The sequence below is a fragment of the Carcharhinus amblyrhynchos genome, chromosome 21, assembly GCF_965287045.1.
Source record: "Carcharhinus amblyrhynchos chromosome 21, sCarAmb.v2.hapA, whole genome shotgun sequence".
NCBI classification, from domain to species: domain Eukaryota; kingdom Metazoa; phylum Chordata; class Chondrichthyes; order Carcharhiniformes; family Carcharhinidae; genus Carcharhinus; species Carcharhinus amblyrhynchos.
In genome coordinates, this window is record NC_137344.1 from 44223731 (window position 1) to 44238601 (window position 14871).

The window sequence follows — 14871 nt, forward strand, 5'->3', positions numbered from 1 at the left end:
ATTGAGCCATTGGGGTGATTCTAGATCAGATATTTCTGATGAAGAAGGGTCTTCACATGGAAACCTCAAGCCCTCAGATCTGGATTCTTCACTCGTTTAGAAGCAAAACTGGACCATTCAGCCCCTCGAGCCTGCTGTGCCATCCAGTTAGGTCATGGCTGATCTATGCTTCAACTTACCTCTGTTCATTGCCCTTCAAAACCCTTAACTGACAGAAATCTATTGCTCTCATTTCCAACTAACTTCCAGCTGGAATATCTCCCACACTGGGGGATGGGTGCAATGGGGGCCAAATTCTTGATTTCTTCTATCCTTTGTGTGAAAAAGCGCTTCCTGATTTTGCTCCTACGTGGCCAAGTTTCAATTCAAAATTGGGCTCCAACAAGTCTGTGCCATGACACCAATCCTCCTTCTTGCTTGCTGGTATTCTGCACCTGACTTCCAGGCACATTACCCAGAGCTGTGGGGAAAATCCACAGAAAGGACGGCAAACTGTTCGGCCAACGTCTCTGTCGATCCAGAACTGAAACCACTCCAACCTCAGTCATGGAGCAGATAATGGCTGTGGGCTCAGTAACTGAACTCCAGGTCACTGTTGACTCCTTCTCTGAAGCACGTGAGAAAATGGGACACTCAGAAACCTATGCTCCTCGTGCAACCCACCGCAAAGCACCTCCTTAATATCCCACAACAGACAAGACGGCTGGCAGTAAAAAAGGATGTCCAAATTCAGGGAGAAACCAATTCATCTAATTTAACTGAAATGTTGATAAATTATCAGTAATCATATTTTTCCCCTACACAATGAAATGGAATGGAATGAAATGCTTGATGCAAAAGGCTTATCAGCTTTGCTTATATCTTAACTTTGGATGTGGTTATCATCCTGAAATGTGGTAACATTTATACGATTTATTCATATGCACTTAATGTTGTTAGCAGTGCACAACAATAGGCTAGAAACAACTGTTGGCAGTGATGTTATACGATCACAAACCCTTTCAATTCTTATTACACAGTTTATTTTACCAAAAAAGCAAAATACTGCAGATGTTGGAAATCTGAAATATAAACAAGAATCCCAGAAATACTGAGCAGGTCATGGATAGGTACATGGAGCACACCAGTTTGATAGGGAGTGGGATAGCTTGAGCTTGTGTTTGGACATAGCTCGGCACAACATTGAGGGCTGAAGGGCCTGTACTGTGCTGTAATGTTCTATGCTCTCCAGTGATCAAGGTCAGCAGCTTAATCCTGGAAAATGTGGAGCCCTTTCCACTCCCCAAGAGCTTCCACTTGACAAAGGCAGACAGGGATGATGAATCTTTCTTTGCCTCCGACGTGACAGCAGCCGTCGACCGATGGAGGAATAGAATATCTGATGACCAGGATTGGAAACCCAAGACTAACATCATGGTTTTACAGGCATCGGTGACTCCCACGCTCCTATATGGTTCAGAGAGATGTGGGCAACTTATAGTTGACATCTCAAAGCACTGGAGAAGTACCAGGATCGAGGCACTAATCACTAAAAACCAGCTTCGCTGGGCGCAGCAGGTTGTTTATGTTCCTGGTACCAGACTCCCGACCAACTGCTCTAGGCAAAACTGAATCATGGCAGGAATCGCCCAGGAGACAGCAGCAACACTTTAAGAATACAATCAAAGCACATCCCCAAAGACATACGATCGCTGACAAATGGGAGACCCTGGCTTGTGATTGACCAAAACAGCAAGGCGCATTCAGAAAGGCACTGAACATAGAGGGATTTTATCGAGAGCCTGCAGAGGCAAAGGCAAGACGGTGGAAGGAGCACAAATAAACCATCTCGCCAACCCTTCAAGCACCACCTGCCCCACATGTGACACAGTCTGTAGATTGTGCATTGGACTGATAAGCCATCTCAGAACCCTTCAACTTGGCGGCAGGGCAGGTTGGGAGGGGGCAAGGTGGCCTCAATCCCGAGGGACTGCCTGGAGCGACACGTTGGCACAGCGGTTAGCACTGCTGCCTCACAGGACCTGAGTTCGAGTCCCAGCTTGGGTCACTGTCTGTGTGGAGTCTGCACATTCTCCCTGTGTCTGCGTGGGTTTCCTTTGGGTGCTCCCCCGGTTTCCTCCCACAGTCCGAAAGACATGCTGGTTAAGTGCTAAATTCTCCCTCAGTGTACCCGAACAGGTGCTGGAGTGTGGCTGCCAGGGGATTTGCACAGTGACCTCATTGCTGTGTTAACGTAAGCCTTACTTGTGACTCTAATAAATAAGCTTTAAGGGAGATGTCTATGTCAGTTATGCTGATGGCATTTTTATTGGTACTGCCAAGTTCAGGGGGTAAAAATTGCACAAATCACCAGCTGGAAATGCCCAATTTTTCCAATCTGCCCTTGAAGCATGTGCCAGATCATAATTATCTTTGTAATCCTTCCTCTGCCTTATACCAACAGCAGCTCAATACCACATACTCCAGATCTTGGGCTGAGGTTGGCCCACCGTCATTACATCACAGCTAAAAGAAAAGATTCTGTCATCTCATCAAGCCAGGTCTCAAACATGAAGTGAGGTGTTTGCTCAGCACTGCTCCACCCTTCTCTATTCTAAAATATACTGGGCACATGACTTCCCCATAATTAACCGCTCATTGTTTCACTAAGTGTCAAAGAGTTACATTGCCCTTCTGTGAAAGACATATGGCACTACAATACTCAACAAAATCACCTACTACTAACATGACACATGCTCACTGATTCCTCACCGCACACAGTCGCACAGTGCCAAAAACCTGCTCCCCAGGCCTCTGCCAATTCTCCTCCGTAGGCCGGTTGCTAGGAGATGCCTGAAACTGGCCCAGAGCGACTCTCCAGCTGATTCATCACCCTCTCCAACCCCCCTACCACTCCCCTCCTCCCCTCCCCAATCTGCGCAATCTTCCCCTCAGCGGGTTTTGGGAGCCAGTCAAACCTACAAAACCGTGAAAGTTTTTGAAATTCCAAAGCAGCACAATAATGTGCAACTTTTCCAGATTGAGAACAGCGCAACTGTGCCAAACTTGCCAACGTGCAAGAGAGAATAGGTGATCAATAAGGGAGTAAATTGGCATTGCATTTCAGGATTGTGTGTGTAATTCATTAACTGAATTTTTTAAATATTCCAAACAAACTTGTTTCTGCTCGAGAAAAGTAAAACTATTAGTTGGGAGCTTTCTGACTGTTAACGACAGGCTCGTAACGTACGGCAAAGATTTAAGATTGCAAATGTTGGAAATGCAAACAACTTCTGTGTGCTGATCCCTTAAAAGGGGAAACAACTTCACTTAGCAAAGATAATAGAAACATAGAAAATAGAAGCTGGTGTAGGCCATTTGGCCCTTCGAGCCTGCTCTGTCATTCATTAACGACCATCAAAATCAATATCCTGACGCACTCTCTCACCTTCTTCCGTCGGGAAAAAGACACAAAAGTCTGAGGTCACATACCAACCGACTCAAGAACAGCTTCTTCCCTGCTGCCGTCAGACTTTTGAATGGACCTACCTTGCATTAAGTTGATTTTTCTCTACACCCTAGCTCTGACTGTAACACTACATTCTGCACTCTCTCGTTTACTTCTCTATAGATGGTATGCTTTGTCTGTACACTGCACAAGAAACAATATTGTTCACTGTTTACACATGACAATAATAAATCAAATGACCCCCCCCCTTCCTCCCCTATCCCCTTTGCCCCAAGCGCTATATCTAATTTCTTCTTGAAATCAGACAACATTTTGGCCTCAACTACTTTCTGGGGGTAGTGAATTCCACAGATTAACACACTCTGGGTGAAGACATTTCTCCTCACCTCAGCCCTAAAAGGTTTACCCTTTATCCTCAAACTACCACCCCCGAGTTTTGGACTCCCATAGATTCTTTCCGAATCTATCCTGCCTCATGCTAAAATGAAATTTATATTTAAGCATAACTATAAACTGGTGGTTAATCTTCCAAAGGACCGTACAAAATCGAACCTTTATTGTACAGTTTGGTTTCTCTGCCCGTTTCCAACGCAGTCTCTCTCCCCCGCCATGCAGTTTGTTACACATACAGGTTCTAAGTTAGGACTCATTAAGTGGTCACAAGGGCGAACATGCCTTAGCACAGTGCAAACATGCTTAAATAGCTCTTTAAATGGGGATTTTTTTTGTAATTATTATTTGCCACATGTTGGAAAAATAAACTGGGGTCAGGGATCCCCCACTGTGTAAAGAGGCAGAGCGCTTCACCAACAGTAGATTCCGCAGGGTGGCGCCAGTATGACCGCTTTAAAGTTGTGAATGGAATTTTTTTTTGTTCAGGTTCAGTTTTACCTTCACAACTTAACCTGAGAGGCAGTGCGAGCACCTCCCTCCCTCCCTCCCACCCAGTAAATCCACTGCAGCCACTTACAATGCACTGGCAAGCCACAATATTTCATCAGCATCATTTTTGAGTAGAAACCATTCACATGTACCAAGAGGTGATGGTCTCTGCTCAAATATTTATGTAGCACTTTCCTTAAATGGGGAAAACAAGTAGATGGTGGGGGGGGGGGAGAGGGAAAATAGACTTAATAGCAACTATTGCACAGCGCTTGTTGTAAATGCAATACAAAAAAATACAGTTAAATTCCGGCCCTGTGAGCTAGCTAGTCCAAGATCTCTGCAAACTGACCAACTCGACTCATGTCAGAGTTTTCTCTCTCTCTCTCATATTCATGGTGAATATTATTTTTAAAAACCCGTTACGATTTTAAGATGATGGATTGCAATTGACAGTTGATTGCATCCCATAATATTTCCACTCAGGTCTGATCAGAAGTGACGAGTCGAGGCACAAAGGGACCGTCAGTGAATATTAACATTGCAGGCTGCTACCTTCACATTGAACAGAGCGGCGGCTGCACCCAACCCGGCTGCATTAGCAGCTCCTGTTCAGAACGAGCTCCTGGACTGGATGTGCAGCAGTGACCACACACTCAGGGGCTGAGAACTGGACAGACTCGCTTCTCACTCCGGTTAATGAGCTCACACCGAGAACTGCTGTTGAATTCAGGCCAAAAGTCAGCTGTCCTTTTCTGTAACTTTGCAGCAGCCTCGAGGGCAGGCGTTACCCCTCTCGCTAGGCTGTTACATTATCTGGGAGACTGACCCACTCCCCCGTTAACATTTGCACTGCGTTAGAGTTAACAACAGAGAGGTGAGGGGGAGGAAAGAGGGGAAGAGGAGGAAGAGAGGAAGAGGGGAGGAAGGGGAGAAAAGAGAGGAGGAGGAAGGGGAGAGAAGAGGATGGGGGGAGAGAAGAGGGCGGAGAAGAGAAAAGAGGATGAAGGAGAGAAAAGAGAAGGGAGAAAGGGGGATAAAGAAGAGGAGGAGAGAAGATAATGGAGAGAAGAGGAGGAAGAAATGGGGAGAGAGAAGAGGGGAGAGGAAAGAGGAGAGAAGAGGAGAGAGGGGGAGGGGGAGAGGAGGAGGAGGAGGGGAGAGGAAGAGGGGGAAGAGGAGAGAGGAAGAGAGGAGAGGGGGGGAGAGGAGAGATGGGGAGGGGAGAGAGGGATAGGGAGAAAGGAGGGGGGCAAGAGGAGGAACAGAGAGGGGGAAAGGAGGGGGAAAAGAGGTGGGGAGAGGAGGGGGGGAGGAGGGGGGGAGAGGAGGGGGGGGAGAGGAGGAGGGGAGGGGAGAAGAGGGAGAGAAGAGGAGAGAGAGAGAAAAGGGAAATGGTGAGAATGTGGAGCCTTGTTGCTCCCAAGCGGAGTGTTTTTATGGATATCAGGGCCATCACGAATGGAGAGATACGGGGTGGGGGCAGGATAACAAGAGGTGGGTCAGAGTTTAAATACCAGAATAGAGCAGATGGGCCGAAAGGTCTGTTTTTTTTTAGCTGCGGGGACACTCATCCCGCGTACAACAAAATATCGAATTGACTCCATGCGAGAGTTTACTTCCACACAGAATCCCTGCAGCTTTTCACCACAGTGACCTTAAATCCAATGTTTTCAGCCGTTTCTCGGGATGGCTTCGCCGGTTTGACGGGCGGTGATACCCCTGCGGAGGGCTCAGTGTGAAGGGCCAGTATCCGGGTTTACAGGGGGAGAGGGTTTGAGAGGACATGGGGCAGCAGATCAGAAGGTTCCGCTGAAACTGTAGCGCTGAGAATGAAGCTTAAAAGTCCAGACAGTGGGACAGCAAGTCCACTGGATGGACAGAGAGAGAGAATGCTCAGAGATAAATAGGAAAACGATAGGAATGGGTATCTTAGCTAGTAAGATTTATAGGAAGATTAGGAGATAGGTAGATAGATATAGAAAGATGATATGGATATCAGTACCCAGATAGATCGATGTCAGAGTAAATAATTGTACAACAATACTTACAGATTAATAGACAGTTTACAGCATTGGATAATAATATAATAAATAGGTAAACAGAGACAAGTGACCACAGATAATGCGCTTGTTAGACTTCAGATAGATAAATCACACATCCAGACTGTATATGGGCCATGGCTGCTGCCTCAGATTAATAGCGTGTAAGACTTTTGCAGTAAATAGTGACCCATCTCCGAGGCTGCCAGTTAACCCGGCTCTGTCCAAAACCGGCTCCGTCTGAAGGAGGCACACAGTGTAATCGGGGGACTTTACTCGTCCTGTCTGACAACTTACTGCAAATCTGAGAGCCCGCTCTGGGGTGGGGTGGGAGAGGTGGTATCTGTGTCCCTACCCTGGGGAGGGATAGGGGTATCTGGGTCCCTGCTCTGAGGGGTGGGGGGCGGTGTTGTATCTGTGTCCCTGCTCTGGGAGAGGGGGGTGGAGGGGGCTTGTGTCTGTGTCCCTGCTCTGGGAGGGGTGCACCGGGAGGGGGGGGGATCTGGGTCCCTGCTCCGGGAGGGGGGGGGATCTGGGTCCCTGCTCCGGGAGGGGGGGGATCTGGGTCTGTGCTCCGGGAGGGGGGGGATCTGGGTCCCTGCTCTGGGAGGGGGGGGGAATCCGGGTCCCTGCTCCGGGAGAAAGGAGTGGAGGGGGCTTGTGTCTGTGTCCCTGCTCTGGGAGGGAGCAGGTATCTGGGTCCCTGCTCTGGGGTGGAGTAAGAATATCTGGATCTCTGTTGTTTGGGAGGTGGGAAATCTGAGTTCCTTTCCAGGAGAGGGTATCAGGGTCCTTACTTTGGGAGGGATATATCTGAGTCCTTGCTTTGGGAGGGGGTATCAGGATCCCTGTTCTTTGGAAGGGTATATTTGGAGGAGGATATCTCGGTTCCAGCTTTGGGAAGAGGGTACCTGGCTCCTTGCTCTGGGAGGGGGTATCTGAATTCCTGCTCTGGGGGAGGAGGGGTATCTGGGTCCCTGTTCTGGGAGGGGGTATCTGGCTCTCTGCTCTTTGGGAAGGGGTACCTGGTTCCCTGGTCTGGGAGGGGGTATCTGAGTTCCTGCTCTTTGGGAGGGGGTATCTGAGTTCCTGCTCTTTGGGAGGGGGTATCTGAGTTCCTGCTCTTTGGGAGGGGGTATCTGGGTTCCTGCTCTTTGGGAGGGGGTATCTGAGTTCCTGCTCTTTGGGAGGGGGTATCTGGGTTCCTGTTCTGAGGGGTACCTGGTTCCCTGGTCTGGGAGGGGGTATCTGAGTTCCTGCTCTTTGGGAGAGGGTATCTGGGTTCCTGTTCTGAGGGGTACCTGGTTCCCTGTTCTGGGAGGGGGGTATCTAGCTCTCTGCTGTTTGAGAAGGGGTATTTCGGTGCCCATTCTGGGGATGGGGGGGGAGTATGGTGGTATCTGGGTCCCAGCTTTGGGAGGGGGGGTCTCTCTTTCTGATGCTGTCCACTCTTTCCTAATCCTGTGTCACCCTTGTTGACCCACCCCCCCCCGCCCCACCACCACCTTGTTGCCCCTTACCTGTACCACTGGAGCCCTTTGCCGTAGTGTCTGTCGAAGAAATGGGGCTCAGCGCCCAGCGCCCTGACTGCCGGGTGCAGCCGCATGAACTCCAGCAGAGCCCGGGTGCCCCCCTTCTTGACGCCGATGATGAGAGCCTCGGGCAGCCGGCGCAGGGCGCACCACCAGCGGCTGCCCGCCTTCGCCGTGCCGTTAGCCGGGGGGGAGCGCCCCTCCGCCGCCGCCTCCGGAGCCCCGCTGCCCGGCTGCTGCTGCTGCTGCTGCTGCTGCTCGCTGCCCTCCGGCCCGGCCGCCGGGGTGTACGATCCGGAGGCGGGCTCCTCGTCTCCGGGCAGCGCCGTGCCGCTCGCTCGCCCCTCCGCCGGGACGGTGTGCCGCCTCCAGGCCGGCTCCGGGCTCCTGCCCCCCGGCGGGATGGAGTCGCAGCAGCCGGTCAGGAAGTAGAAGCAGAAGAGGGAGAGGGTGAAGAGGGAGAACATGGCCAGGAGTTTGTGCAGAATCCCGGGGAAGAGGCTGGCTTGGTGCAGGCTCCTACATGCCATTCCTCAGAGCGGTGCCCATGCTCACCCATCCTACTGGCAGCAATGCCCTCTCATCCTCACTGCTGCCAACACTCAACAGCATCATTCCATCTCCCAACTCCTCAAACCATCTCCACAGTAACTTTTCCCCCCCCCTCTTGTTGCTGTGCTTGCAGTTTGGGATTGAGCCTGTGACAGAGGGGTGAGTCCTGTCTCGGTCTGTATCTGTGTGTGTGTGTGAGAGAGAGAGGGCTGTTTGCTGGATTTAACTCTCTCTCTCACCCCCCCACAGCCCACACACTCTCTGCCCTGCTCCACCGCACCCGCTCCACGCACTTTTTCATTCATTCATTCATTCATAAGAGCCGAGGACCCAGCGCCGCCGGCAACACAGCCCCCTCCCCATTGGTCCAGCCGGGATTGATGGGCGTGGTTATGCAAATCAGACCGCTGCTGATTGGACCGGGCCCAAGAGAAGGCGGGGCCAGCGTTGCCTCCTGTGAATGAGTGGCTGAGTGCAGGCTGGGGATGGCAATGTGTTCCTCTCCCTCATTTGTGACCCCCTTCAAACACATTTTGATTTGATGTTTTAAGTTTCCTTCGTTCAGGACAGCCCTCCTCCCTTTTAAATTTATTAATCAGTGTCGCAAATAGACTTACATTAACACTGCAGTGAAGTTACTGTGAAAATCCCCTAGTTGCCATGTGCCGGTGCCTGTTCGGGTACACCAAGGGAGATGATTTTGTCTCTATAGTGTGCAAGAAACAATATTTTTAATTTTATACAAGTACATGTAACAATAATAAATCAAATCAAAATCAAGTCAAATTAATTTATTTGATTTACTTTACTTGGTTTTACTCAAAAGGATGGCAGGCTGATTTTTGACCCCTTTAATCACATTTTGGTTTGATGTTACCTTTATGCTTTATTTGTTTTTTTGTTCCCCCATGACTTTAACAGGACTCCCCTTTTGCTTTGTCTCTCAGTTTATTTGATTTAGTTTATTCGACTTGCCAAAATGATTGGCAAGGTGATTTGCTCCTTGTGTTTAAGAGCGTGACCAATACCAACTATCAATCCCCCACTATGATTCAGTAACCCTGCACAGGTCTGACAGTCTTTAATCTTCACTCCCTGTCATGACCAGATTCGATCGGGTCTTTTAAGAGACTTTTGGATAATACATGGAACTTAGTAAGATAGAGGGTTATAGGTAGGGACATGTTCAGCGCAACTTGTGGCCAAAGGGCCTGTATTGTGCTGTAGTTTTTCTATGTTTCTATGTCCTGAGAAAGAGAGTGGTTTAAAAAAAGAATTCTCCACTGTCCTGTAAACTTTGCTTTTCAAATATCTTTGGTGCTGGTATAGCACATACCCAAGGAATTGATGTAGACTTTTGTTTTTAAAAGAATTCTTTGCTGTAGGGGCGTACTGCTCTGTTCTGCACTGTACAGTTCCTGTGCTTGAGGAACCTGTTGTAAACTTAAGTGTTTTAAAGAGGTCTTTGCTAGGAAGAAGCCTGCAGGCAAAGCAGCAATTTTAAACTCACTTCCTGTACTGTATTGTATTGCAGACTGTACAGTACAGTGTTTAAATTTTAACATTGATTTTTCCAGACTAGAAGTTGCCCTCAGGAACCTAACTTTGGCTTTAACATTGATTCCTAGAGGAAATCATACGTCACTTAAAGGGATTTCACCCAAAGAGTGGATTTTCAAGAATGCAAGCATCACTTTAAGTGGGGGCTCGCTGTATTTCAGAGAGCAGGACCTGTATCCCTGGTTCCTGGCCAACATGAATCCCTCAATCAACATAACCAGTCTGAGTCATCATCATATTTTAAGTTTTAAAGTTTTTTTATTAGTGTAACAAGTAGGCTTATGTTCACTGCAATGAAGTTACTGTGAATATCCCCAGTCCTTCCCCTGACACCTATCCAGGTACATTGAGGGAGAATTTAACCATGGCCAATACACCCTAACCAGTACGTCATTCAGGCTGTGGGAGGAAACTGGAACACCCAGAGGAAATCCACACAGAGAGAACGTGCAGACTCCACACAGACAGTAACCCAAGCTGGGAATCGAACCCAGGTCCCTGGCGCTGTGAGGCAGCAGTGCTAACCACTGTGCCACTGTGCCGCCCATGGCAGAGTGTTGTGGTAGAATGTTGAATGAATACTTGACATCCTACTTCACCCAAGAGAAAGAATGAAGGTATGGCAGTCAGGGAGGGGGACTGCGAGGTTCTTGAGCAAATTGGCATACAGAGTGATAAGGTATTGGAGATGTTGATAGGCTTAAAAGTAGACAAACCTCCAAGTCCGGATGAATTGTCTTCCAAGCTGCTGTGGGAGGCAAGGGAGGAAATTGTGGACCTCTGACCCAATTTTTTAATCCCTCTTTGGCCACGGGGAAGGTGCCAGACAACTGGAAAACAGCTAATGTGGTTCTGCTGTTTAAGAAATGTTGTAGAGATAAACCGGGGGACTGCAGACCAGTGAGCCTCATATCAGTGGTAGGGAAACTATTGGAGAACAGTCTGAAGGAGAGCATCCATCTCCACTTGGGAAGGCAAGGTTTGATCAGGGATACTCAGGGAGATCACGCCTAACAAATTCGATTGAGTTTTCTGAAGAGGTGACCAGATGTGCAGAAGTGAGTAGTGCAGTTGATGTACTTTATATGGACTTCATCAAAGCCTTTGACAAGATGGGAAATTTATAAAGAAGCCAAATGCTTGTGGAATACAGGGTAATTTAGTAAAGTGGATTCAAAATTGGCTCAGTTGTAGGGGACAGAAAGTGATGACGGAAGGCTGCTTTAGTGACAGGAAGCCAGTGTCCAGTGGCGTACCACAGGGATTGGGTTGGACCCCCTATTATTTGTCATTTATATAAACAACATAGACAATCATGTGAAGGGGTAGGGTTAGTAAATTTGCAAATGACACAAAGTTGGCTGGGTGCTTAGCAGTGAATTTAAATGTCTTGGGCCACAGGAAGATATAGATGGTATGGTCAAGTGAGTCGATAAGTGGCAGATGGAATTTAACCCTGAAAAGTGTAAGATGATACACTTTGGAAGGAGCAACTAGACAAGGAAGTATTCAATAAATGTCATGACACTAGGCAGTTCTGAGGAACAGAGGGACCTTGGTGTATTTGCCAATTGACCTCTGAAGGCAGAAGGGCAAGTTAGTAGGGTGGTGAAAAAGGCATATGGCACGCTTACCTTTATCAGTTGAGGCATAGATTATAAAGACAAGGAGGGCATGTTGGAGATGTATAGAACTTTGATAAGGCCACAACTGGAGTACTGTGTGGAATTCTGGTCACCACATTATAGGAAGGATGTGGTTGTACTGGAGGGGGTGCAGAGGGGATTTACCAGGATGCTGCCTGGGATAGAACATTTGAGTTATGAAGAGAAGTTGGAAAGGCTTGGGTTGTTTTCTTTGGAGCGGAGAAGACTGGGGTGGCAGGGAGTTGGGGGGGACCTGATTGAGGTGTACAAGATTATGAGGGGTATGGACAGGGTGAATATGGAGCAGCTGTTCCTCTTAGTTGAAAGGTCAGTTACGAGGGGACCCAAGTTCGAGGTTGTGGGGGGGGGGGGTTGGTGCAGGAGGTTTGGGGGGATGTGAAGAAAAACCTTTCTACCCAGAGGGTGGTGAGGATCTGGACTGCGCTGCCTGGGAGGATGTTGGAAGCAGGATGCCTCACATCCTTTAGAAAGTATCTGGATGAGCACTTGGCACAACATAACATTCAAGGCTTGTGGATCAAGTGCTCGTAAATGGGATTGGAAGGTAGGTCAGGTGTTTCTCATGTACTGGTGCAGATTCAATGGGCTGAAGGGCCTCTTCTGCACTGTGATTCGAGGAGGGGAGCCCGCAACTGCAGGGTGAGGCAGAGATCCGGGTGGGGGAACTGCAGCCACAACCTGACCTTGCAGCTGGAGGATGCCCTGGAGATTGGTAGGGTGCAGGCCACTGCCACTGAAGCAAGATGGGTAGCCCAGGGGCATGGCGACACCGATAGGCATCTGTCTGCCATTTGACGCTTAAAACTGGCATTCAGGTTGATTCAACTCAACAATCTATAAATGTTATGATCTACAGGAGATTAATGAGCCCCTAGGCTCAGCATTAAGTTATGTCTTTCATCTCTCAAGATGTGGAGATGCCGGCATTGGACTGGGGTAAACACAGTAAGAAGTCTCACAACACCAAGAACTCCCCACTCACCTGACGAAGGGGCAACCCCCGAAAGCTAGTGGGTTTACTATCAAATAAACTTGTTGTACTTTAACTTGGTGTTGTGAGACTTCTCACTGTTTTCATCTCTCACGCAGAGTGGCCACAAGAGATGAGGGGTGAGCTTGCAGCATCCTCAGAGGAGGGGGCCAGCATTTTGAGGGTGCACCATCATACGATTCCAGCACCTCCTCCAACAGCACAGTTATGCATACCTTATTACACCCAGCTTCTGAGTTAGATAGGGCGGCACATGCTGAGCTTTGCAGGGGTCGGAGTGCTGGAGGGTCGTGGGGTGGGGCCAAGTGGTATGCTCTCCAGGAGTTATTGGCCACTCTTAAATGCTTAACCCGTATTCCTCAGGTGCCAATCGCTGATACTGTTCACTGGAGAGAAGAACTGCAGCAGTTGAGGCTGGTGGCACGGTGGTTAGCACTGCCTCACAGTGTCAGGAACCTGGGTTCAATTCTGGCCTGGGGTAACTGTGTGGAGTTTGCACATTCTCCCCGTGTCTGCGTGGGTTTCCTGCGAGTGCTCCTGTTTCCTCCCACATTCCAAAGATGTGCAGATGAAGCAGATTGCCCATACTAAATGGTCCAAGATGTGTCAGTTAGATAAGAACATAAGAACATAAGAAATAGGAGCAGGAGTAGGCCGTCCAGCCCTTCGAGCCTGCCCCGCCATTCAATAAGATCATGGCTGATCTGAAGTGGATCAGTTCCACTTTCCCGCTTTCTCCCCATAACCCTTAATTCCCTTGTCTATCAGAAACCTATCTACCCGTGACTTGAATATATTCAGCGAGGTAGCCTCCACCACTTCAACGGGCAGAGAATTCCAGAGATTCACCACCCTTTGAGTGAAGAAGTTCCTCCTCAGCTCCGATCTAAACTGCCCTCCCCCCCCCCTTATCTTGAGGCTGTGCCCTCTAGTCCTGCTGTCCTTTCTAAGCGGGAAGAATCTCTCTCCCTCTACCCTATCCATCCCCTTCATTATCTTATACATTGGATGGATTAACCATGGTAAATGTGTGGCATTATGGGGATAGGGCGACGTTGTGGGCCAGGATAAGATATTCCGTCAGAGAGTCCATTGAGATTCGATGGGCCGAAAGGCCTCTTTCTATGAATGACGGCCACTTCCTGGACACTTAACAAGAACAAAAAAGAACAAAGAACAAAAACAGCCCAGGAAACAGGCCCTTCGGTCCAACGAGCCCGTGCCGCCATTTTAACACCACCAGTCCCCCCCTCCACCCATGACCCTTATCTATTGTTTTATGGCCATCCACATTGAGGGGAACTAATTTAGGGACAATTTATTACCTCCAATCAGCCTAATAGCACATCTTTGGGGTGTGGGCGGAAACCAGAGCACCCGGAGAAAACCCACGCAAGCATGGGGAGAATGCGCAAACTCCCACAGACACCGGCCCAAATCCACATGTCTGCACAGCAAACAGTGATAGTCACTGAGCTGTCGTGTTGCCCAGCATCTGGTCCAGTTTAAGCACACACTAACGACATGAAGCACTAGGCCAACCTCGAACAACCAAGAGCAGCCCTAGTACGACCCATCGCGTGTATGCCCCTTGTCGGACAACAAGGCAGGCCGACTTAAAACCTGTGAATGAAAAGAGAAAAAACATTATTATCATACCATATCCATTTACCTTAACAGGGATGCCCCAATGCTAATGAACCTTATTTAAAACAATCTCCTATACCCTCCCATCTCCAACCCACTCATGTGCCTGTCTAAGTTACTCTTAAACAACTCTAGCGTGCCTGCCTCCACCACCTTGCATGGCAGAGCATTCCATACCCTCACTACCCTCTGTGTGAAAAACCTCCCTCTAATATCCCTGTTATACCTCTCCCCCCTCACCTTAAGCCTGTGGCCCCTCGTACTATGTGTCTCTATCATAGGAAATAGCTTACTTCTGTTTACTCTATCTATACCCTTCATAATCTTATATACCTCTATTAGATCCCCACCTCAGTCACCGTCTTTCAAGGGAAAAGAGCCCCAATTTGCTCAATCTTTCCTCATAACCCAGTCCTTCCATACCAGGCAACATCCTGGTAAATCTCCTCTGCACTCTCTCCAGAGTCTCCACGACCTTCCGGTAGTAAGGCAATACACTTACATTATTCTCTGGCTATTCACTGTAAATATGAAATGTAAGTGCTGCAGA

General features: G+C 48.7%; 1 protein-coding gene across 1 annotated transcript in view; it reads right to left on the reverse strand.

Annotated features, from left to right (window-relative positions):
• hs3st3l (heparan sulfate (glucosamine) 3-O-sulfotransferase 3-like) overlaps positions 1-8683 on the reverse strand; it is a 175813-nt gene extending 167130 nt beyond the window's left edge. The window contains exon 1 of the mRNA XM_080209225.1: positions 7893-8683. Within this exon, the coding sequence (XP_080065351.1) occupies positions 7893-8434 (542 nt within the window). The 5' untranslated portion in view covers positions 8435-8683. The remainder of the gene's footprint in view (positions 1-7892) is intronic.
• Positions 8684-14871: the final 6188 nt, after the last annotated feature.